The sequence below is a fragment of the Camponotus floridanus genome, unplaced genomic scaffold (assembly GCF_003227725.1).
Source record: "Camponotus floridanus strain SB8 unplaced genomic scaffold, Cflo_v7.5 scaffold38, whole genome shotgun sequence".
Taxonomy (NCBI): Eukaryota; Metazoa; Arthropoda; class Insecta; order Hymenoptera; family Formicidae; genus Camponotus; species Camponotus floridanus.
This window is the reverse complement of record NW_020229525.1, coordinates 1,196,625-1,219,508: the sequence shown is the minus strand read 5'-3', so window position 1 is coordinate 1,219,508 and position 22,884 is coordinate 1,196,625. Positions and strand designations below refer to the sequence as shown.

Sequence of the window (22,884 nt, the reverse complement as noted above, 5' to 3'; positions counted from 1 at the left end):
TACAATGACGCATTACAGTAAACGAATAGCATAACTATAGTATATTTAATTGATTATGAGAAGCAGAGTGCTTACTAGACCTCCGCGGGATGTAATTTAGCGTCGCCTACGCGTCGAGAATAAATTCGTTTCATGTAACGCGTCACTATCTGTAATATATATTGTTAACATCGCGTTGAAGAAGGATCAAAAGATGATCCGAAACGTTCGCTTTTTGTTATTATAATGTGTTTTTTTAATAAACTAATATTGAAAAAAGAAGGAAGTGTTGTTGCTTATCTGCGCTCCAACTATCGCGTGTTGGCTCTTATTTTCTTTTCGATTTTTTGATTACTCGAGCCAAGTCTCTAATTATTAAATAAAAAAAAATGTTTTCAACTCTATAATATTTTTTGAAGAAAAGAATTATACCCCTCGCAAGCTGCATGAATTACATTTACATTTATATAAAAATTATTTCGGTAACTTTTTATTTTTTTTCTTTTATTATAACAGGTGGGAAGAAACACAAAGAAAGACGTTTCATCGTTCTGTGAAAATTAATTTTTACCTCGTCTTATACCAGAGAATTTTCCGTGGCACGACATTTATCTCGATCTTTTACTAATAATAGCATCGGCGCAAATTTAAGCGCTCGAAAGTAGAATCGCGTGTTAAGATTCCCACATCACGATAAGTGTAAATAACGGTAAAGTAGGTCGTTTACGCGATACATTCGCATAAACGCGACGTTTCGCGATTATCGCGTCACGGCAGCGAGGAGGAGAGAAAAGGTGGAATCGTTAGATCGCTATCCATCCGTCGAATCTCGACGGATAGGACGGAGAATGGCAGCGGGGAATGACCGGAGCGGCCCGGGGGTGGTTGCAGTCGCTCGGATATACGGAGAGGTTCCGGACTGGTTTCGACTCCGAGTTGTATGTACCAAGGGGGTATCCATTAGGGACAGAAGTATTCGCGCGCGAGATATATCGACGTCGCCCCGGAGGATTTATCGTGACAGCGGCGCTTGAAGGGATTGTAAATCCCCGTTTGAGGATCGCTGATACCAAGTTTTATGTGGGACATTAGTTGGGTGGGGCGTGGCTGAATGGTGCGGAGTCGAGAATAGCGCTAGAGAGACGAAGAGGCGCAGAGGGGCACACGAGAGAGGCGAAGAGGGAGGGGGGACTTTCGACCGTGGAAGAAAGAGGGCGAGCGGGGGGGGAGAGAGAAAGAGAACTGCCTGGGCGCAATAAATTAGCCCGAAATGAAAGACAAATCGCCTCCGAGCTGTCCGCCCGTTCGCCCGACGTGATAGAAGCTGCTATGCCGTTCCTTCTCCGTCTCCGTCTCCGTGTCTCGCTTTGCTTCCTTCCGTCCGTCTCGCTCACTTTCTCCTACTTTGGACTACGTCCGATTGATCCTCTCGCTTTCTCTCCTTCTCTCTCTCTCTCTCTCTCTCTCTCTTTCTCTCTCTCCACCTTCGCTCGTGGACCGGTCCCCCAGGAGCGAGAACAGAGACCGAGGTAGCTCGTCAGGTTTCCTCTCCTTCTCTTTCTTTCCTCGTTATTTTACCTCCTTCCTCCGCCCCCTTCTTTCGACGTTACGTACCGCCGACCACCTTGATGGACGCCTGTCGACCCACCAGGGACTCACCTCGCTGCCCACCGACCGACTTTGTCCACGTCGTGAGAATTCGCGCGGCGTCGATCTTCTTCTTTTGCCGGATACTCGCCTGGCAGGTGCACCGTTTTGTCGACAGAGGATCGTCAGTTTCCTTCCTCTCTTTTTTTTTCTTCGCGACCGTACTGTTTTCGCACGCTGCGTGATTTTTCTCGAGCCGAGCAGTGTTCGCGAGATCAATCACTCGACGATCTGGCGCGGGTGATCGTGCCTCGAGGGAAACTCATTTGCCAAGAGAATTTTTAAAGTTTCGATAAGCATCGAAGATTAAACAAATAAGGCAAAAAATGAATATATTGAGCAGATGTAAAATATTATTTACCAGGTCTTTTTTTTGCTACAAACACTCGATATTTCGTAGACTGTAAACGTAGGAGAAAACGATGCGAAAGAAAAAGGTGGAATTTTAACTTTGCTAACGCGCGAATAAAGTGGCTGCGTCGAACATCGAAATGTCGATGTTCCGGGGCACGTTGAGGGATGAGTTTTGAAACGACAATAATAAATAGATTACAGACCATGCGTTCATAGAGATAAATGCAATTATGTATCACCAAATTGCCCGTATAATTGAGTTACGTCACTTTATCGTATATGCATATGTGTGGCTTTATATAATTTCTCGAAATTTTCTCTAGCGCGATATATAACTGCGTAAAATTATTTTAAAATTATTTTTTTTAATTACACATTTAACTTTAATGCAAACCGTGAGAGACAGAAACCAACCTCATTTTAATGAAATTAAGTTTCTGGATTATGTACAAGCGAAAGTAACTTTTTGTTTATCGATGATGTAGCCGTAGTAAACCAATCAACTAAATAAAATATTTTTTTGATATCTATAGCGTTGAAAATATAATTTATCGAAACTCTAATTAATTAGTTATACGTGATGGTTAAATTATCATAAGATCAAGAATACCGAAAGAGGAGAATCGACAATGTTAATCTTTAGTTTCTCTGCTCTTAGCTAAATTCCAGATGCTCTTACAGCGAGAGTATAATCTAAGCTATATGACAAAGGCAGCAGATGAAAGCAGACGCAAACGCAAGCCTCGCGGCATCCGTCTTTAATACCTGACATCTTGTCTACAAAGACTAGGGACGTCAATTAATTAGTTGGGTAACTTCAACTCCTGTTGTGCAAACTGAAGGGAATAAGAAGCTTCGGATCTCGCAAACTCTCTGTACCTTCGACTTATTAACGAGATCTTTGCAATCGAAACATCCTTGCCGATTTTATTTCTGATTATCGCGTTTACTCTTTACATTTTCAGCTCCTTTTTAGAGGCGAGCGTGGAAAAAAAGAATCTTGCAAATTTGCAAAGTAACAATTTTGAAATTCTTATCTAAAAGCCGTGCACGTTTTGCAGAAATAAAATAAAAATATACGCTATACGAGACGAATGCGTATAAATTTCAGACGGAGCGAGCATGCTATTTTTATCGTAACATCAAATTACAAATCGCGGTCTCACGGCATGCTAGCGGAATAGAGAAGCGGACGAAAGGAGGATAAAAGTAGAAGAGTCAAAGACGGGGATGGATCAAGTACGCTTCGAGAATTGCGGGAGCGACAGATACGGTTATCGTCCTGCAATACAATCAGCGAAGTTTCCACGGATGGCAGGCGATAAAGCTTTATGTATATTACAAGGTCCATGCAACGATACTGCTCGTACGTGAGCCTTTCATCAAAGCGTTTCTCGTCGCTCGATCTTTTTTCAGACAAGGAGAAAGAACTTTGCCGAGCAAAATGGATTGAATAAAGCTACGACGTGTGTGTTTCTCTCTCGTGGACGCTGAAAAAAAAAGAAACCTCTCTCTCTCTCTCTCTCTCTCTCTCACACATTTCTCTCGCGAATCGATAAACTGTTTGTCGATGTTGACGAGACGACAAGCGAATTTTTAATTTAGATTCTCATTTTAAGTATATGGGACATTATTCGCGCTTTATTTTCGAGCGTACGTTCCGAAATATCCGGGCTCTATTGTAAATTTTGCAGGCGGAGATTTGCGAAATTAAAAATCGAAGGGTCAATTGAAATCTACGAGGAGTGTACAAATTTGTTCATCATACGTGTCCATAAACAACACGTCCAATTTTAGCCCGGAGCGGAGGGAGGAAAAAAAAAAAAGGTTCGATCGACGCGTTAAAAATGCAGATTCTCCGGCGTATAACGAGACACGCTAATTTTACAAAAAGCTCATCCCCGCCATTCGGCCGAAGGCTGCCGACAGAATAACTCATAGGGCCGGTAGCAGCGGCACCAGCAGGACGGTCACTGTTGGCGAATGTCTGTGGCGAAATGAACGTTTTAATTCCCCTCCATAAAAGCCAACGACAAATCAAACGACTTTGACATGATTAACTGGCGGGCATAAATATCGGTATCAATGCACGTGCACGTGCAATGACGCGTCGCGCCATGTCCGCGACTGTCTCTCTTTCTCTCTTTATCGTCCCTCCCTATTCAACCCTTCTCCCCCTCCTTCCCTCTCTCTCTCTCTCTCTCTCTCTCTCTCTTGCAACCCTCGCGTACGCGTCTGGCTCGACGCATTTTCTCCTTTTCGTCGAGCAAAAACGGCCGTACTGGCGCGCAGATGCCTGGATATTAAATATACAATGAATTAGCCGTGTGCGCGTTGCCTACCATTAAGAGGGAAAGGAGGAGGAGGAGAAGGAGGAGGATGTATATGCACGCGGCCGGAGCGCGCGCGAGATCGAATGCAACGGCGATTGTATGCAAATGCGGGCCGTGAGTTCGATCGGGGCCCGACGTTTCCACTTGGATAGGGGGTACGCGTGCACCCCCGCGCCCGGGCACCTCCCGCCTCGTTGCTTGTTTATGCGCGCGAGCTCGCCGGGTTATTCCAACCATGCCAACCGTGCAACGCGAGAAGGGACTAGTTCGTGTGCGCGACCGGGTAATAGATTATGTGTAACGCAGTTAATTGGCGGATCGCGGATGGAAAAACCGCGTCTCTCCCTTTCGCGTCTTTGATATTTTCGTCCCGCTTCTCCCGCGGAATCGCCTCGCATCTCGTTCGAGGGAGCTCTCCGAGGGAGCAAAATTATATCGAACCGGATACCGTTGACGAACGCGACGGCGCGCCATAATAAATAGCGAATTTCTATTTTTTCCAGGTTGCATCCATTTTTTGGATTATTCTTAGATATTCTACGATTTTTTCTATTTATTATATTTATCAGAAAAACTTGACAACTCTTAAAAACCATTTGACAAGTCTTAAAGAGCAATTATTGTATCAACTTACACCTAACCTAACCTTTACATACCTAAAAATCGGAGTCTTGCGGAAAGAACTGCTTGCTCGATTATTCCTGAAGCCGGGCGCGAGAACTCACACACACACACACACTCACGTACTTGTATACACGATCACGATATCTGTGCACAAACCGATTAAATCAATGATCCACTTGTACGATAATAAACACGAACAACTTGAAATTTTTGCGACCTCGATCTATCAAGGGATACTTAGGAAATGGCGCGCTTTTTGACGCGCGATTTCGTGCGCGTCATCTGCATTGTCGCGACATCTTGAAACATTATCCGAAAACCACGTGTAACATAGCAAGAATAAATCGTTTGGTAACTGGATACAAGAGATTGAATTTAATTATTGAAACGCAAAAGAGCAAATGATTGCATAGGATTATTGATTTTTGCACTCTTGGAAACTCTGACTCGATCTAATTAAAAAATGTGAATAGAAAATAGTTTAAGTTTAAGTTGGGAGTTTTGTTTGCCGGAATTTCAATCGTTGCGAGTTAGAAAAAAGAAAGTTTCATGTACACTTATTTTTGTGACTGCGTACCTGGTTAATTGCATTCTTCTAAACATCATGCAAGGTCAGGAATTTAAAAGGCTCCTTGGTAAGTTTAAAAAGTTTCCGTTGGGTGTATGTAAGAAACTGGGTTGCTGCAACAGGTGGGTACTAAAGTAAATATACGCACATTACGTCCACTCTTTAGGAATGCATCCTTACACAATTTGATTCTCTTGATGATCAATGTTTAATTTATAACACGCTATAACAAGCAACACATGTTATGAGGACTAACTTTTCGAATTGACAGACGCAAATAAATTCTCGAAATCTATCAAATTTGTTTCTCTTTTTGTTTATATTATTAAATTTTTCTTTAATTTGCTAAACTTACTCTCTATAGTTCTTTATTGATGCCTTTTTAAAATATCAATATTCTTTTTACATATTAAAGCGCGCTCACTTTCTCTATAATAAATTCATTCGCAGCTAATTTTACCTCAACAGAAAATCTAGTCGATAATAATTAAAAATTAAAAACAATTGAAAATAAAAAGTTATTCATAAATTAAACTTCAAATGTAGGTTTGAGTGTAAATAAATAACAAATTTTTAATATATCTTCATATTTTTATATATTTGGCAGTTTTAATTTAAATAATCGGAAAGATTAAATCATTAAAGATTGAGGAGCTATTAAAAAATGATAAAACATAGATCCGTGTGCGCGTTAATCTTGGGCGAGAAACAATTGCCGCGTAAATGGAGGGAAATCCAATAAATTTACAACATTTTGCGACTTGTCATATCGCATAAATTATATAAATGCGCAATATATCACTGATTACATCGAAGCCGTCACGCGTAAAGAGTTAGGAGTCGTCTCCCGCGCGAAAAGTTGTTTAATAGAAAGACATTATCGCGATGGAATAACGACGATTATGCAAAACTTTGGGATCGGTTCAGCGAGTGTAATTCGAAGGCATAAATTAACCGAGCGCGAAGCATTATCAACCTGTATTGCCACAATTTATGACTACTAATTAAAGGGTTTAGGGAGAGAATCGCCGTTCCGATTTGCACGCTTCTACCACCCTACGGCGCGTAGAAACTTTAAACGACAAACGGGTCTCATTAAGATATGAAAAGCGGACTAACAGCTTCTACGAATCGGTCTCGTGCACGTACACATCTCGCGCGCGTAAATAGAAACACGTGCGCAATCATAGAAAATGGGAAGGAGAAATCAAGCATTAATCGTATCGAATCGGTTGTTACAGGACTCGGCCGATCGCGGTCGCGTCATCGCAGAATATTGATCGTAAATTATCGAAAGAATGATTGGCACGAGCGACAAGATTAATTCGCTCGTGGGGATTAAACGGGCGCCGGGGACGAGTGATTCTGAATTAGCCGACTGGCTTATTACGCACGTTCGTGTACAAGCGAACGCGCTGATCGATGAAATACGCAGCGCGAGAGATCCTGAGATGCTATAAATAAAGAAGGTGATAAACACTTCGGGGAACAATTGATTGTTATTCCTCGTGAGCAGCGAGTACGTCGGACTAATCAAAAAGTTGCGCGTATCAAATCTATCACACGAAGCAGCCCTACCTGCGTCAATCGCCGATTGTTCATCACGCTTTCATTGCGTGTTATATCGCACGACAATCGTGCCCATAATTCACTCGGGCTTCGCGCGAAATTATGTCGCGACAACGCGTTTGTTCGCGGCCGATAGCTTATCCAAGGCATTGACGGCTACGAGACGTTGATACACTTGACTTAGGCTCTAGACACGGCCATTCGTCAAATAAATTTCCATTGACATTTAATCTCTCATAGTATCATAGCGTGAGATTATTTTGTCTGATTGAGCGTGACACATGTCACATTCGTGATGCAGAATTTTTTTGGTGTCAAAGTAAAATTATCTTTAAATTTATTAGTGTAAGCTTTGCTTTACATCGTGTTACGATAGATGCGACGACGAGGTATTACACTGCAGGCTAATAAAAAAATTACACATCAGTAAAATTGGAACAAATTTTTTTCCGCGTAAAGTTACATGTCTCGAAAGGTTTCCCGTGCAACTGGAAACGTATTTATTTGTCAAAAATACGAGGGACAAATATACAAATGCATCATATTTATATTTAATAAATTTTGTTTTTGTCATATTCAGTCGTGGAATTATCACGTTGATATGAATTATTACATTGTCATACGCGTCACATGATCTATACAATGCATTACCTATCTCGGCTTGACAAGTACTGGGCGAGTGGTTGCATTTAGATATGCACTGTAAGCTGCTAATGCACCAGATAAACATTCAACAAATGTTTAGAGACGGTTTGCCGAATATTGCAATACGAATCAAATAATTTGCATGCGATAAATGCGGATGTTCTGATGCTGATGTATCGTTACATACAGTTATCAATATTGATCAATACTTGGCACAATTGAACGCATTGTTTGGATGTAATAAATATGTTATGAAGATTTCATGCATAATTCATAAATAAACATGCAAATGATCGTCGTAAAAATCAAGACATGCAACGACTAAGATTTTATCAATTTTAATTGAAGCGTATCGATCTTAAATCTAAATTATCCTCTTGAATTTTGAGCTTACTTTTTATTAAATATTTGACAGAGAGATTGACAAGATATTCTAAAAATGCTCCTTGTCTGAATTATGTTAGTAATATTATTTGAATGTTTAATAATTAATTTTAAAACTCTCAACTATCTCACTGTCATTCAAATACAATAGTGCTAGTCACATTAAATAATGAAAATAGGTGAAATATAAGAGAGAGAGAGAGAGAGTGAAAATTCGCCATTTCCGCAACGACTCTCGCCAAAACCATAAAGTTATAATTTAAGAAGGATCGTAATGCTACAACAACCGAATCGTGACAGCAAACTTGTGCATCAATGTAGTGAGAAAGAACAGTCGAAGGAGAGGGAACTTCGCCATTTCGTTGTAAGCCGTCATTAACAGATACTTAGGATGCACGCGAAGGGCGGAAAGTAGATGACACGATGTACTCGCACCTGCGTGCACCATTAAAACGCACTATTAAATATTAACGGAGACCTTTATGAGGCCGTAATACGCTCAACGGCTCGTAGCTCGCTGCTAACGTCAGTGCCTCCTTCTCGAGCAACGCTGAGGAACTCGAAATAGCTCCTGTTCATCGACGTCAACTTCCGATGCCTTCCCTGAAGCCGTCATAAGATCCGGTCTGCCGCTGCAAGATGAGAATGGAAAATTATCATATTAAAATCACGATCGTGTATTATTCAGAATAGCAGTCTTATACGTGCGATACAATAACTTTTCGAGAAATATTTTAAATATTTAAAAGAAAGAATAGTCATTCCAACAATTTGAAAATAATCAAAGATTCGCGTATAAAGTGTACAAATTTTTAAAAATTATTGTTGCGTCTCAAGTTGAGTAGATTTTTTTTATTTAAACATAAACATTGTTTGGTTTCTGTTTCGTGAATTCGCTAAATGAAGCGTAAAACGAACTTGTTTAACCCGCAATCATCAATTTCAGGCTCGAATTGGCCGCGAGCGAGTCTTCCAAGTGCATCGCGCGCGACGTACGATAGGTAACTATACGGAAGGAAGCGCACCTTAACGAAGAGGATGTAAAAGTTTTAACACCGCCGTTCCGCGGCGGACATCGCGGTAAATAAAATTGAACAATCCTTCCAATCTGCCTTAGATTTTTATTACTCGCGGAAAACTTGGCGCAACCTCCTTCTCGTCGCGCACGAACTTTCGGATCCCCTCGCCGGGGACGAGGCGAGAGGAGGGCCTCGCGCTGACAATGAGAGAGAATTCGTCGGGAAAAGTCATTCTGTTCGCTTCTCCGCGGGGTAAAGGAACGACACGGTGAGTCGCACTGTCGGCGATGCTGAAGGGGGGGGGGAGGCGGGGGCGAGAAAGGGAAAAGTCCACCCTCTCTATGCGGTATAAGCCGGCGGCGGCTCTCCGTATCGTTCGATAAGCCCCGAGCCCTCGGCGCGGTGTGGGTCCACACGGCACAAAGGCCTAATTACCCATAAATTCGCTGATTTACGGCGGTCTAGAAATGTAAATATGAAATATGAAAATGAGGACGGCGGTAATAAAAGTGATGTACGGGGCTCCGTAGGGTCGTTCATGAAGGCGTCCATCATCGTGCTTGACGGGCTTCTTTGTCTGGTAGCGGCAGTCGAGAGCCATTTCGCTCTCTCGTCTCTCTTTCTCTCTCTCTCGCTCTCTCTCCCTCTCTCGTTTCCCCGCGGCTCTCTTCCGCGACTCGCTCCATCTCGCTCTTTCACTCATTCCGTCTTCCTCCTGCCCGCTCTCACCCTTGTCCCTTTCCCCTCTGCCCTCATCGGAGACGCCGACGGAAACATCCACGCGATTCGCACGCGAATTTGGTTCTCTCACGGCGAAAAGGCACTTTGTCTTGCCTTTTGTAGCTGTCGTTTTGATTCACGGCAGCTAGTGATTCTTCTTTTCTTCTCTCTCTTCGCAGAGAAGTCGGGAATACCCCGCGACTGCGCTCGATTTATTTTCGCGAAAATTGTCGCGCTTCAATGACTGCTTCTAATTAATATGTCAATAATTGACAGTTTCCTTATTAATCTTCTAAAAAGAGCCACAAATATTGTCACATGGATAACTTTAAATTATGATTTTCCTAATGGGTTGATTAATTCCCTTCATATAAATGATAAATATGTATCAAATATTGATACTCATCAAAAAATAAATCAAAGGAGAGCTTTATGCATTTATAGTGACGGTTTTAACGAACTATATATTTCCAAGAGGCCATGTTAAAGCCGAATCTTTTTTTTATTTCTTTCGATAATATGCATTCGAAATGACAGTATTCGTTTGCAGAGATACGTTTCTTTGCATAATTTGACTTTAATTAAGGCCACCCCTATTGACTCGAAGCAGCGTGAATTCGTAGAAATTGCAATGTTTGCACGTTATTCGCTCAACATTTCCACGTTTTTGCGTTGACTTTTTTGCTGCGCCATTTGTTAGGATGCAAACAACCTTCTTTGGACATTTCGAAAAGATCATTACACAGGTGAAGGAAAACAGCAGGTACAGTTACATTGAAGCTATTGCAATTTCATTTATTAGTATTCGTTATAGCGATGCTTATTACTTGATGTGCGAAACAATATTAAGACATTCATGAAGAAAAATTAACATTTAAAATTGTAGCCATGGTACTTATAGAAGATGAGAAGATGAGAAATATTATTATTAATTATTATTATTATTATTATTATTATTATTATTATTATTATTATTATTATTATTATTATTATTATTATTATTATTATTATTAATTATTATTAATATATTATTAAAAATATAAACTAATAAGCACAAAAAATAAAAGGAATGTTTGTTGTATATTTATATTTTGAGAGAGACGCGATAAAAAATATTTATAACTGCGAATGTGTAAGATGGGTCTTTATATAAGAGACAAAAGAGATAAGCTCAAAAAGAAAAGAAAAGTTCATCAATTTGAATCGATTATTATTTTTATTACATATATAGACAAAGACAACAAATACGTAACCTGTCTTTAAATATTTTGAAAGAGAAAGAAAACAAGTTTCTTTATTTTTCACACATCATACGTGTGAAACGTATAAATAGTTTAGTAGGAAATAGTTTTAGAGATATATATAATTTATGTGTATATAATTTGTATTATCATGTAATATATAATTGCATGTGATATATAATTAATTTAATTTTATTGACTACAAAAGAAACATAATAATGTCTAATAATGTTAACATCAGGATGTCGATAATAAAATATTGATTCTAATTAATTTCTAGTGTACCAATCGAGAAGAATCCTCGTATCATCTAACCAACATCATCATCTATCTCCACCAATAGATGTCACTACATACATATTACGTATTTGCGTCTGCGCACAAACAAACATGTGGGGTAAATATATTTTAACTGTAACCATAACCTAGCATAACCTAATTTTCCTTGACTATTTCTGGCTGTAATTTGGCATTCAAATTGATTCAAATTCATAACATAAGCCAACAAATGCATCGTATTTATGAGAGAATTCAAAATACTTGACATAAGTTTAAATTACTGTATGAAATAGTTGATCGAAATCAAAATTAATATGTCAAAAATTATAAGTGATTCTCGTAAACAACAATTAGAGGAGCTAAAGAATTTTACTGATGAAGTTAATAAAGAAACCACCAATATTATTGAAGCCTTAGGCTGGACAATGGAGAGTACAATGGCAAATATTGTAAGTTTTATTAGATTGCTATCATAAAGACATCATTATTATAACTTAACTATAATATTTATATAGGATAAGGAGTATTTCACGTGTCCATATGATCCATCCCACCAATTAATCGAAGAATCTCTTAGTGATCATCTTATCTCTTGTCAATGGAAAACTGAAGGTTATGGAAAATTAGATATCCCATTATCGGAGCCAAATTTACCAACAGATTCACCATACAGTATAAAATTTGGTAAGCAAATTTCATATTGTAAAATATATAAAATAAATTCTTTATTTTTTAGCAGTAATATCTTATATTACATTATAAAATATTTGCTATAGATGAAAAATTACAAAATGAAGTTCTAAAGAAGGCCAAGGAACAAAATCCAGCAATGCAAATTGGTTAGTAAAATATATATAGGAAGTATATGCATTTTTATAAATTTTAAGTGATAATGGAGAATTTTTTACAGCAAGTTATGAGTGTTATACTTGGTGTGGAATCAATATATCCTTTTACATATCCTTTACTCAATATTTAATCATATAAAACAATTAAAATGGATATATTGTGATAAGATATTTGTCATTTTTTTATCAATACGATTAAAAACTATATCTATGATTTTAAAATTGCAAGAAAACAGCTTAGTTTAACTCAAATGTTTTAATTGTTTTATAATTGTTATAATTTCAAAAAATATGAATTCTTGACACTTGATAATAGGTATAGGTGAGCGGTTAATACCACGTACATCTGATAGGCTTATCACAGATTTTACCAGCGATGAGAGAAAAGCATTATATGATTATGTCATCTCTAATACTGCAAAACCAGACATTGGACAGGATATTGCAGATATTGGCAATTTGTAAGTCAATAATAATGTCTATAATATCAATACTATAAAAATATATATATATATAAATTTATTTTCAGGAAACACCAAGAGAAACAAGACAAGGAATTATCTTTTCTGGAATTGTTAGTTCAAGAACGTAATTTGAAAAGACGTAGAGCAAAACATAGAGGTGTTCATACAAATAAAAAATCTCATGTTGAAATACTCAGAGAATTGATTAATCAACAAATGGAAATATATACAGATTACATGTTGGAGCAAAATAATTCAGATCATGTTCAGACTATTGAATCAAATGATTCAAATCATGAAGCAATTCAAGACAAAACCGAATGTTTATATAAAGTATTTCATACTTCTTCACGAAATTATGATGATTTGTATTCTAGAGGAAGAAATGATCATTACAATAGCAAAAGGGATGAGATAAAAAGAGAACATTCAGAGGAAAAGGATTATCATCGATCAAGAGATCAAAACAGGCAGGAAAGATATTCAGACGAAACATATAAAAAACATAGGCGTAGCGAACATGGAAAATCCCATTCAAGAGATCGAAAATCACATAAAAAAAGTAAACATCGAAGTAAAGATAGATATAAAGATAGACATCATGAAAAGAAACATAAATCTCAGAATCATGACAAATCATCAGAAAGAACAGAAGAAAGACATTCGAAACATAGAGATCATAAACGAAAAAAGAAAAATAAGGATTATTAATAAGCCAATTTTAAGAATAAAAAGATAATATTTGAATTTGTGTCTCATATATGTAAAGTGGGTAAATTTGTAAATAATCTTGAAGTAAATCTAGCATGAATATTATGTACTTAATGAATTTGTTAAATAATCTTAAAATAAATCTAGCATGAATAATATGTACTTAATGAAATGTCATTCTCTGTTATTATCAATTAAATATATTTTTTAATTATAATCACATTTGAAAATTCTATTTAGTTTATTTCATCAAATATTTTTTTATTTCTTAAAATAAAAATGAAAATCTACATATAAATATATTGGATTCACACACAAGGGTACAGGATAATTATAAGGCTGATTATGATGTATAGATCTAGGAAAAGTTACTTGATTATATCTATTCATTGATTTCTCTGATTTAGGGTACTTTCTATTTTTTTCTAATTTGTTTGATTTTGAATTATATGTGGTAAACATTCGTTGCGAAATTTGCGGTTTCACTTCTGTTTCAAGTATAGATTTATTTTTAGTATCCATGGAACTGCAATTATAAGCAATTAACAATTTCTGTATATCATAATAAGATATGTGATCTCTTTGGCCAATTTCCACAGGAGAAGCCTATAAAAGATAAAATTTTATCAATTCAATAAAAATCTTGACTGATCAACAATATATTATTTAATATAATAAATTAGACATATTAACACAATTTTATCTTTCAAATATCTTTCAGATCTTTATTTGTGAGAATTTATCGCATAGTTACCGTAGGTATTATTGTTGGACTCGATCTATTTATAGAGAATGCAGTCATCGAATAATGCATTACGCTATCGTAATCATACGGGAATCCATAAGCTGTTGCGATATTTTTATTCAGATTGTGGAAATTGTATTCTTGCCCTGAAAATCGATTTATTATTTCTACTTTTCAATTCAGCGTTAATTGCATGTTAGGGGAGGAAGTCAGTATTGATTACCCTTTTCTATGTTTTCCCATATTATAGTGACGTATTTGTCGCGATCTGGTCTCATGTGTTCGTGATTTACACCTAAAGCATGTAGTATTTCGTGTATCGGATGTCCAATTAAATAGAAACAGCCATCCACGTTTAAATTCAGGTTTGTAGGTCTATATGCGTTACGTCCTAAATTGGAGAAACAACCCTTTTGATGACCCGTAATGTTGATCCAATTGTTTGCCGGAAGTTTCTCATATTCTTGAATGCGTACGAATTTAATACAAGTCTTTGACATTATAGTTTGCAATGCACTCTCCAGCATAGCAAGTTTCGTCGGTTCATTAACTGAAGCAGATAATGTAAACCCCATGTTTGGAAATAGTTTTTCAACATGTTACTTGATTTTAAGTTGGAATGGCGTAAAAAAATTGTCATATGTATCATTATTATATGTATGTTTTTTTATTATTATTTCTGTATGATTTAAAATTGTCAAAAAAATGAAAATTTTCACCTATGGAAGAATGAACGTAATAATTGACGACACCATTGGTCCATAATAAAGCTTTATTCGTCGTAATAGTTTTTCTCGATTTTCGCGAAACATGTATATCTCCTTCTGCTTGTTCTGCACTTTCTTCAGGATTATCGTATTGAGACCACTTATCCACTGTGTATAAAATATTATTGTCATAAGACATTGTGACGTTTTAAACTTTATTTTCATCGCTATCTATCTTTTACACGCACTTGTACATTATCTTTACAGTTAACAAATTAATGAATAAACTTCTTCACTTACGTCTATAACTAATGACAGTTCCAGAAGCGGTTCTCCTTGTTTGTATCAATCTTGATGGCTCAGATCTTCTCCATGGATTGAGAAACTGCTTCAAATGTGCGTTAACATCTGTGGCAAGCCAGTTTCCTAATAAAACTATCAATGTTAATAAAAACAAACTACACAAGCATCGAGCTTTCTGCATCCTTTTGGATAAATTATAAACATAGACTGGCGTTGAGATTGCTGGCTCGCATTGTAGTGAAATTAATATTGATTCGGCATGTTTTATCAATCAATGTCTTAGAATAACAACAATCAAAATGTTATTAGAATTATTTTCACCGATAATCCTCAATGATTCGAAATGTCATTGTTAGCAAATTAAATTGGGAAACCATTGTTAAGAAATGGAGCATTATGAATTCACAATAATTGCCAATGAAATTTTGATCAATTAATTTTTATATCGCTCATATAATTTTTATTACAGCAGTTCATCAGAATTATATTCAAATAGTCCAAAGTCTGTCGAAAACACATTTTGCAAAATGTTTGAAAATTTTAAAAAGTACATATAAAGTTTGTCAACAAAACGTGAGCAAGTAATAAAAATCAAGTAGATTTACAATAGCTTAACGTAGAGTTAACAGCAGAAACTCAGTAAAATCCGCGATTAAAATAGGTTTTGCTTTCATATAAATATATATATTATCAATCTTTATTATCAATATATTATCATATTAATTTGCAAGCAAAACACTTAATAGGCGAATTTTATAATATGGATGATCTGCTTTCGAATATACTATCATTCTATGATGACAGTTCGTTCTTACTGTAAATATTTGATATTGTGAGATTTATGTTTGTAAAAAATAATTTTTCAAATCTTCAAAAAATAATATTTTCTGTGCATTTTTGAAGATTTTCATTTCAATTATTCAAAAATTATGCTTTTTGTCATAGCAAATTTAATTTTCTTACAAATATAAATATATATTTTAACGAAAAAGTTAATAGATTGCGGCGCGTAACAAAAGTGTTCTTTTATCGTAATTCTATTTTTTTTACTCTTAAACATTAACACCGTATAATTTTACCGTAACATTTTAACACCGTACAATTAATATTTGTTACGGTGATAAAAATTATCATGCAATAGCAAATTTGATCGAAGGAATCATTCTGACACAAATCAATTACAAAAGATTTAGACACTATGTTCAATCAGAGAGCACATGGCCCAATAAACACTGTTGCAACAATATAACGTGGAACTAATAAATAATATAATGCAAATTATCTGTGTGGTAAAAAACTGTAATATATATTATTTTGCGATATTACAACAGTAGTAATATGACAGAATATATTAATTTAATATAATGTTATAAAACTCTCGCTTACTATTACGCGGCGAAACTAGACTTAGCTAAATCTTATTCTATTTTTCATCATAAAACAAAAAAATATAGGTATAAAATTTATAAAAAACTAACATAAAATCCACAATATATCTCTTTTTTGTCAGTTTCTAATTTAATTTCTAATATAATTCCGACAAGAGATTCAAAACATCGATTATTTGAAATTAAGCTAGTAAATGAAAAATAATTTACTATCTACTTGAAGCAAAAAATTAAAAAGAAATTTCTATGTAAATCTATACCTTGAATCTTATGAATTAAATTGATCAAAAAACACAAAAAATTCTACAGATATACTTTTATCAATTTAATATTATAAACTGAAAGATATAATTCTCAATATGTACTGAGAAGTAGGAAGATTCGGACATATAAAAGCATTCTTACATTGTTTAACGATTATAATTGCTTGATTAATCGTAAACAAAGCGTGATTTAAAATGAGAAAAAAATACATAATTAAAAGAATATATTTATATAAATTAATAAACATGCATATACGATATAATTATTAGTTTTTAACATTTATTTTGTTTATCTGCAATTGTATATAGTAAAGAATTAATTCATCATATATAATTTATTGTATTTAGTTTACAAAATGCATATTGATTTTTTTTCTCGCAAATTGTCTTTTCTCTGTTATCATCAGAGGCTTCTTACCGATCATACATTGGCTTACTATTTCTCTCTGCTTCAACAGTATAAAGTGGGCGTTAGTGCGCAATCATAACAAATAATCTTTGTTTACAAGCTTGTAGACTGAGAAAGTAAGTAATTGAAATATAAGATTGCTTAATTTTTTATTGTAAAAACGTGAAAAATAATATGAACAAGTGTTGAAAGTAAAAAAATCTACATTCATATGTGTTGAATAATTTTTTCAAATTGGAAGCACTTCTTAAAAAAAGAGAAAGAACATGTATCGCGATGCTGTGAAAACTTTCTTAAATTTAAAGTGATTCAAATGAGAAAAAATGTATTTGCTTATATTTAATCTATAGTTAATGCTTTTATATTTAATTATCTATATTTAATACATCTCAACGTCGAGCGGTTTTTATTTTGTCGCATGCGCATATTATAATGTAAAGAGTGTATCTTTTGACTTAAAAGCTGTCAAGATGAAGAAATACGAAAGTTTCAAAATGAAAAAATACGAGATTTTGAAGCACATTGGGGAGGGATCTTTTGGGCAGGTTTATAAAGCAAAGAAGCGCTCGGATGGTGAAATCGTAGCTTTCAAAATGATAAGAAAGGTATGTTGTTGACTGTGTACATGAATCAAGAGAGATATAAATAACTTCTGTCTCGTGACTAACACACCAATATATTTACTCCACAGTGTGGCAGATCATTCAAAGAACTGAAGAGTTTGCGCCAAGAATGTGAGATTCAACGCCATTTGCATCATCCCAATATTGTACAGATGTTAGACTCGTTTGAAACAGAGAATGAGGTATGTCAGATCAGAATTGAATTTATATTTTACACATATATTTCTAGATATTTTGTGGAATATCTGATCTAGATCGTGGTTGTAACAGAATACGCAGATAAGGAGCTCTATGACATATTGGATAAGGAAGGCAGATTATCTGAGGAAAGAACACAAGTAATAGCATGTGATTTAGTATCTGCGCTCTATTATCTGCATTCAAATCGAGTGATGCATAGGTTTGTATGTAATTAATTTTAGACATAAACGACAGCAATGTAATATATGGAATTATATGGTAATTATATTAATATTATTAGAGATCTGAAGCCTCAAAATGTTCTTTTGGAAGCAAATGGTGTGGCTAAGCTATGTGATTTTGGATTTGCTCGTAGCATGAGCACTGGGACACATGTACTTACTTCAATCAAAGGGACACCGTTATATATGGCACCAGAACTTATAGAGGAATATCCCTATGATCATAATGCTGATTTATGGTAAATGTATACTATTCCATATAACTATTAGATACAACTTATTTATATAACAAATTGTATCATTTCTAGGTCTTTAGGTTGTATAGTTTATGAATTGGTAGTTGGTTCTCCTCCTTTTCAAACCAATTCGATATTGCATTTAGTTAAGTTGATCAGATTTGAAGCAATAAAGTGGCCAGATTTTATTTCTTTAAATTGCAAAAGCTTCTTACAAGTAAGAATATTTATTTTATGTAATATATATATACATTAACATATAACTTTTACTATAATTTCAATTTTAGGGTTTACTCCAAAAAGATCCTTCTCAACGATTAACGTGGCCTGATCTTCTCAAACACCCATTTGTCAAAGATCGAATTATAATAGTAAGCGGTACTGCACCTACTCCATTCACAACTCCATTGTCTGCAAGCCAAGCGATAGCAAAGCAGCAGCAATTACATAATCTGGCAATGCGGTCTGCAAATCAATCCAAGTATTGTATTGTAAATTTTTAGTATTCATTTAAAAGGAATTACGTACATAATATTTATATATATTTTTTATATTTAATCATACTTCTTTCAGAGTTGTGGAAAAAGCAATCCAAAAAATGCAAGAGCAAGAAAGGAAACATCAGGAATATCGTCAACGAACGTGTTTTTCACAACCAGGTTATCCAATATCTTTTACTTACTGTCAGCATGGAATAACTCAATGTCAAGCATTACGTCGTAGCGAACCAAGTGGCACTGATTCTAGTGCTAGCATTGATGTACTCTTAGGAAATCTTAGTCGTAGAGCGTCTCTGAGAAGTGATCTATTAGCTGCAGATCATTCTGTATGTCAAAATGATTGTCCGCATAGTGCAAATGTACATCATAACTTTCCAATACTAGAAGATCACTCAAAACCTGTTCAAACACAAACGGATAATAATATATCACAGTTGAATATGGAAATGCATCACACTAATGCTCAGGGTGATGGAATTAATGTAGGACAACAAATCGAAGTATCTTCACACGTGAATCAAATTGTACATGGTGATGGTGATTGCAAACAGAGCTGCTTGAGCATTGATTATGAACAGGAATTCGGCGGAAAAAAATTGACAGAAAAGCATACAAGATTGCCAGATTGGGATCTGAGGGCAGTAGAGAGACCTATCGAAAACGAAGAGTGGGTTGCATTTTTACAAAGATCAATGGAAGAAGTTATGGAGGGCGAGATCGACTCATTATTGCAACAAAACTGTGTTTCGGTGTTTGTTTCTCCTCTGAGAAATCCGGCAGCTGGTTGTCGAGTCGTCGAATATGTAGCTTGCTTATTATCTTTGCCATTTACTGTATCAGTGAGCAAGGAAAATTTGAAAAAAATTGAACAAGTTTATTTAGATGTAAGAGTGGTACCGAATCTCGTTTATGCTATAAAATTGTTAATGTTAAAACGTTCCGACAGCGAATCGAACACAGCAGATTTAGCCAACGCAGGAACGAGATCGGCGTCTTCTTTATCTGCGGATGAGCTTGAAGCGCTTGAATGTGCTATGCTGGTTCTTTGTAGATTAGTCTACATCAAGGATCAATTCCTCATGCAGTTTTGCGATGCTATTTACATTGTGAATGGAATGTCACTTCTACAGCAATTGCTAGCTTTGGAAAAAAGGAAGGCAAGAGTTGTTGCAGATCTCATTGCGATTTTAAATAATGTTTTACGTTCTCAACCGGAGAATGCTGAACTTGTGGAACAAGTTGTACTACGTGCAAAACCTTCTGGTGAGCCATTTATGCATATTATTTTTTCTTACAATATATTATAATTGTATAAATTGTATGAATGTCAATTTATATTTTGATGAAGGAGTTTTGGTGGAACAGCTCAACAAACTTCTCAGTCATCGACAAGCTATTTTACGGGCGAGAACATGTATTATGATCAGATTGTTGGGTAGATTTTGCTGTCGAGCATTACAGCAAGTGTGGGATAAGTCATTAAGAAATCTTATTGAAAGTTTAACTGAGGATGAGGATGAACAAGTACAACATGTAAGTAAATTATTCATGCAGTATGTTCTTTAAAATTTGAATTTTATATAATAATCACACAATTTTATATAATATTATTCTAGGCTGCAGAGGATGCTGTAAATGAATTGAAACAACTAACATATTACAATCAAAAAAGTCCTGCCAATTAAGTGCCTTAAGAGCAAATAAAAATATTATTTTTAGGGATCAATTTTAATGCTATTTTTATTTGATACGTAAGGTTTATAATATTTCAGAATCAAATATATATTTTATTATTCATAAACAGAATAGTTATACTTCATAAATAAAACATATTTGTGATATTTTCATAAATTGCTATATAATAAATATGTATTATACCTTAAAAGTGCGCTTACATATATATGTACATTTAATGTACTTGTGTATTTTAGTTTATTTTTTCTTTTTGCTTTTCTTATTTATATATATTTATATATTTTGATATTATATTTTGGACAATTTGTTCTATAAAACATAAACTTTTAGTTGAATAGCCACTCTATAGAAATCTCTTCAGAAGAATCACTTTTTTCCGGTTTACGATCGCCACATTGCTCTTTATACATTGCTTGGACTTTAGCTACATCCTTTTCGCTGAGTCCGTCTCGCTGACCAAGTTTTACCTTCTCTTTCTGCGAAATGACATGAACATTGAGAGTAAACCAAAATCAATAAAAATATAGCGAATGTGACACACGGTTATTACCTTGGGCGTAATAGTAGGTTCTCCATTCTTGGAAAATGCATGGGAACTATAGTGCATGACACTTTTGTAATCATAGCTTATACCGTAATCGGTGACAGTACGATTGTCATACTTTTTGAAATTATGCTCTTTACCTGCAACAGTTCATTAAAATTCGGTTCATGCATTACACGAGATTATCCGTCTTAAGATTACGAAATGTGTCACCATTTTGATTTTGATATATGAATAAATTAATAAATAGTATATTACGCGTTAAAAAACGTTAGCTTTCAAACATGAAAAATTATTACAGAAGATAAAATATTTTAGAAATATTAGTATTATTGGCAAATACCCAATTTGATGTTCTCCCAATGTATGGTGACCCACTCGTCTCGGTCCGCGGCACTCTGCTGATGGTAAAAGCCTAAGGCGTGCATGAGCTCGTGCACGACAACACCGTGATGAACGCATCCCGGATTTTGTAGATTCAACACCTGCCCCTGACCGTGACGACCTACCAAGGACCAACATCCCGAATTTTTCGCTTGCATCGTCACATAATCCTCGTCGGTATCTTTGTAAGGTCGAAAACGCAAGCAAGTTTTCTCATGATATTCCTGCATAGCTCCTTTGATCAGTTCGATTTGATCTCGATCTATGAGTTTATAATTCTTACATATAAAATTGAATTTTCAGTATATGTTTATAAAATAAATTATTGCTGTAATTAATTTTGTGACACGCTTAATTTCAATCTTAAGCGATTCTGAGCAAGATCGATTAATAAAAATACAAATATATAATATATAATAATATAGCATGTATATATTTAACTAAAAATATTTATTTGATATACTATTCTATTTACTATATATTATAGTTATGTAAAGAAATATGAAAAATTACCAAAATCATTTTCTTGTATAAAAAAGGGCACAACACCGCCGGGCCATCGTGCTGTAGCATCTAGGACGCCATTTTTCCCCGGTGGACTATCCGGATGGAGCATTATGTCACCCTCGTGTAAGCCACTCAGCTCCCAAACATTTTGTGGATCATTCGGACTCCAAGATTTTACATCATTGGCTATGGGAGAAAAAAATGAGTATAACAATATAATTTTGATGAAGCGTTGTTCAACGATTACACCCGTATAACAAAATGTAATTCAAGTAAAATTTATTTTTATTTTAAATTATATATATTTATGTTTATATATGTTTGTCGCGAAATTAGAAATACAATTAATTGAATTATTTTAATTACCAATTTGTTCATGATTGTAGTCATTGTCGAAAACTCCATTGAATCGTGGCTCAGGCGGTATAGGACGACCATGAGATCCGCGATGACTCTTAGCTGGCAATCCTGAACCGATACCGATGGCTACAAACGGTAAAATTATTCGCATTAGGATCATTATTGTTCCTTTGTCTTGAAGGAGAGCACCACTCAGTCTAACATTACAAGGTATTGTTCTTTACCTTATATATGTAACTCCTATCCATCGTAGAGTACACTCACTTGCAGAATTTTTTAGATACTAGATATGCAAATACATAGTTTTTATCTCGCGGATTTGAGCGAAGGAAAAGATAAATGTTTTTAAAATGTGACACATCTTTCATCGATACTTCTTTAATTCAATTTACACCAAATTAGTATTGTCTTCG

General features: G+C 35.2%; 4 protein-coding genes across 6 annotated transcripts; 2 read left to right on the top strand and 2 right to left on the bottom strand.

The window, feature by feature from the left end:
- Positions 1-11,492: 11,492 nt before the first annotated feature.
- On the top strand, positions 11,493-13,410 carry LOC105257735 (U11/U12 small nuclear ribonucleoprotein 48 kDa protein). Its single transcript, XM_025411203.1, has 5 exons — positions 11,493-11,811; positions 11,878-12,046; positions 12,139-12,201; positions 12,527-12,671; positions 12,740-13,410. The coding sequence occupies exons 1-5, from the start codon at positions 11,677-11,679 to the stop codon at positions 13,383-13,385; spliced, it is 1,158 nt and encodes a 385-aa protein (XP_025266988.1). The 5' UTR covers positions 11,493-11,676; the 3' UTR covers positions 13,386-13,410.
- Positions 13,411-13,559: 149 nt separating this feature from the next.
- LOC105249852 (high choriolytic enzyme 1) lies at positions 13,560-15,363 on the bottom strand. The gene is made up of 6 exons (XM_011255613.2): positions 15,138-15,363; positions 14,850-15,005; positions 14,354-14,680; positions 14,140-14,276; positions 13,702-13,991; positions 13,560-13,566 (listed from the first exon to the last, which is right to left on the bottom strand). Exons 1-6 carry the CDS (start codon positions 15,319-15,321, stop codon positions 13,560-13,562), a joined length of 1,101 nt encoding a protein of 366 aa, XP_011253915.1. The 5' UTR covers positions 15,322-15,363.
- A 2,187-nt stretch (positions 15,364-17,550) lies between these two features.
- Positions 17,551-20,759, top strand: LOC105249769 (serine/threonine-protein kinase fused). Of its 3 annotated transcripts, XM_011255484.3 has the most exons (9): positions 17,551-17,805; positions 17,892-18,005; positions 18,078-18,223; positions 18,305-18,484; positions 18,554-18,698; positions 18,769-18,962; positions 19,055-20,244; positions 20,330-20,514; positions 20,598-20,759. In XM_011255484.3, exons 1-9 carry the CDS (start codon positions 17,671-17,673, stop codon positions 20,664-20,666), a joined length of 2,358 nt encoding a protein of 785 aa, XP_011253786.1. In that variant the 5' UTR covers positions 17,551-17,670; the 3' UTR covers positions 20,667-20,759. The 3 variants fall into 3 exon arrangements, with proteins under 3 accessions (XP_011253786.1, XP_011253795.1, XP_019882639.1); XM_011255493.3 differs by lacking the exon at positions 17,551-17,805 and having other exon boundaries at positions 17,920-18,005; positions 18,094-18,223; XM_020027080.2 differs by lacking the exon at positions 17,551-17,805 and having other exon boundaries at positions 17,920-18,005; positions 18,094-18,227.
- A 216-nt stretch (positions 20,760-20,975) lies between these two features.
- LOC105249842 (zinc metalloproteinase nas-13) lies at positions 20,976-22,661 on the bottom strand. The gene is made up of 5 exons (XM_011255602.3): positions 22,478-22,661; positions 22,118-22,297; positions 21,564-21,866; positions 21,227-21,360; positions 20,976-21,152 (listed from the first exon to the last, which is right to left on the bottom strand). Exons 1-5 carry the CDS (start codon positions 22,629-22,631, stop codon positions 21,003-21,005), a joined length of 921 nt encoding a protein of 306 aa, XP_011253904.1. The 5' UTR covers positions 22,632-22,661; the 3' UTR covers positions 20,976-21,002.
- Positions 22,662-22,884: the final 223 nt, after the last annotated feature.

Excerpts from the sequence above, each read along its gene's own strand:
- LOC105249769 (XM_011255484.3), top strand. The coding sequence starts at position 17,671 with ATGAAGAAATACGAAAGTTTCAAAATGAAAAAATACGAGATTTTGAAG. Across the intron at positions 17,806-17,891 it reads CTTTCAAAATGATAAGAAAG|TGTGGCAGATCATTCAAAGA; the intron begins GTATGTTGTTGA and ends TTTACTCCACAG. Across the intron at positions 20,515-20,597 it reads AGGATGAACAAGTACAACAT|GCTGCAGAGGATGCTGTAAA; the intron begins GTAAGTAAATTA and ends ATATTATTCTAG.
- LOC105249852 (XM_011255613.2), bottom strand. The coding sequence starts at position 15,321 with ATGCAGAAAGCTCGATGCTTGTGTAGTTTGTTTTTATTAACATTGATA. Across the intron at positions 15,006-15,137 it reads AACTGTCATTAGTTATAGAC|TGGATAAGTGGTCTCAATAC; the intron begins GTAAGTGAAGAA and ends TTTTATACACAG. Across the intron at positions 14,277-14,353 it reads ATGGGAAAACATAGAAAAGG|GGCAAGAATACAATTTCCAC; the intron begins GTAATCAATACT and ends ATCGATTTTCAG.
- LOC105257735 (XM_025411203.1), top strand. The coding sequence starts at position 11,677 with ATGTCAAAAATTATAAGTGATTCTCGTAAACAACAATTAGAGGAGCTA. Across the intron at positions 12,047-12,138 it reads ACCATACAGTATAAAATTTG|ATGAAAAATTACAAAATGAA; the intron begins GTAAGCAAATTT and ends TATTTGCTATAG. Across the intron at positions 12,672-12,739 it reads ATTGCAGATATTGGCAATTT|GAAACACCAAGAGAAACAAG; the intron begins GTAAGTCAATAA and ends ATTTATTTTCAG.
- LOC105249842 (XM_011255602.3), bottom strand. The coding sequence starts at position 22,631 with ATGATCCTAATGCGAATAATTTTACCGTTTGTAGCCATCGGTATCGGT. Across the intron at positions 22,298-22,477 it reads CTACAATCATGAACAAATTG|CCAATGATGTAAAATCTTGG; the intron begins GTAATTAAAATA and ends TTTCTCCCATAG. Across the intron at positions 21,153-21,226 it reads AACCTACTATTACGCCCAAG|AAAGAGAAGGTAAAACTTGG; the intron begins GTAATAACCGTG and ends GTCATTTCGCAG.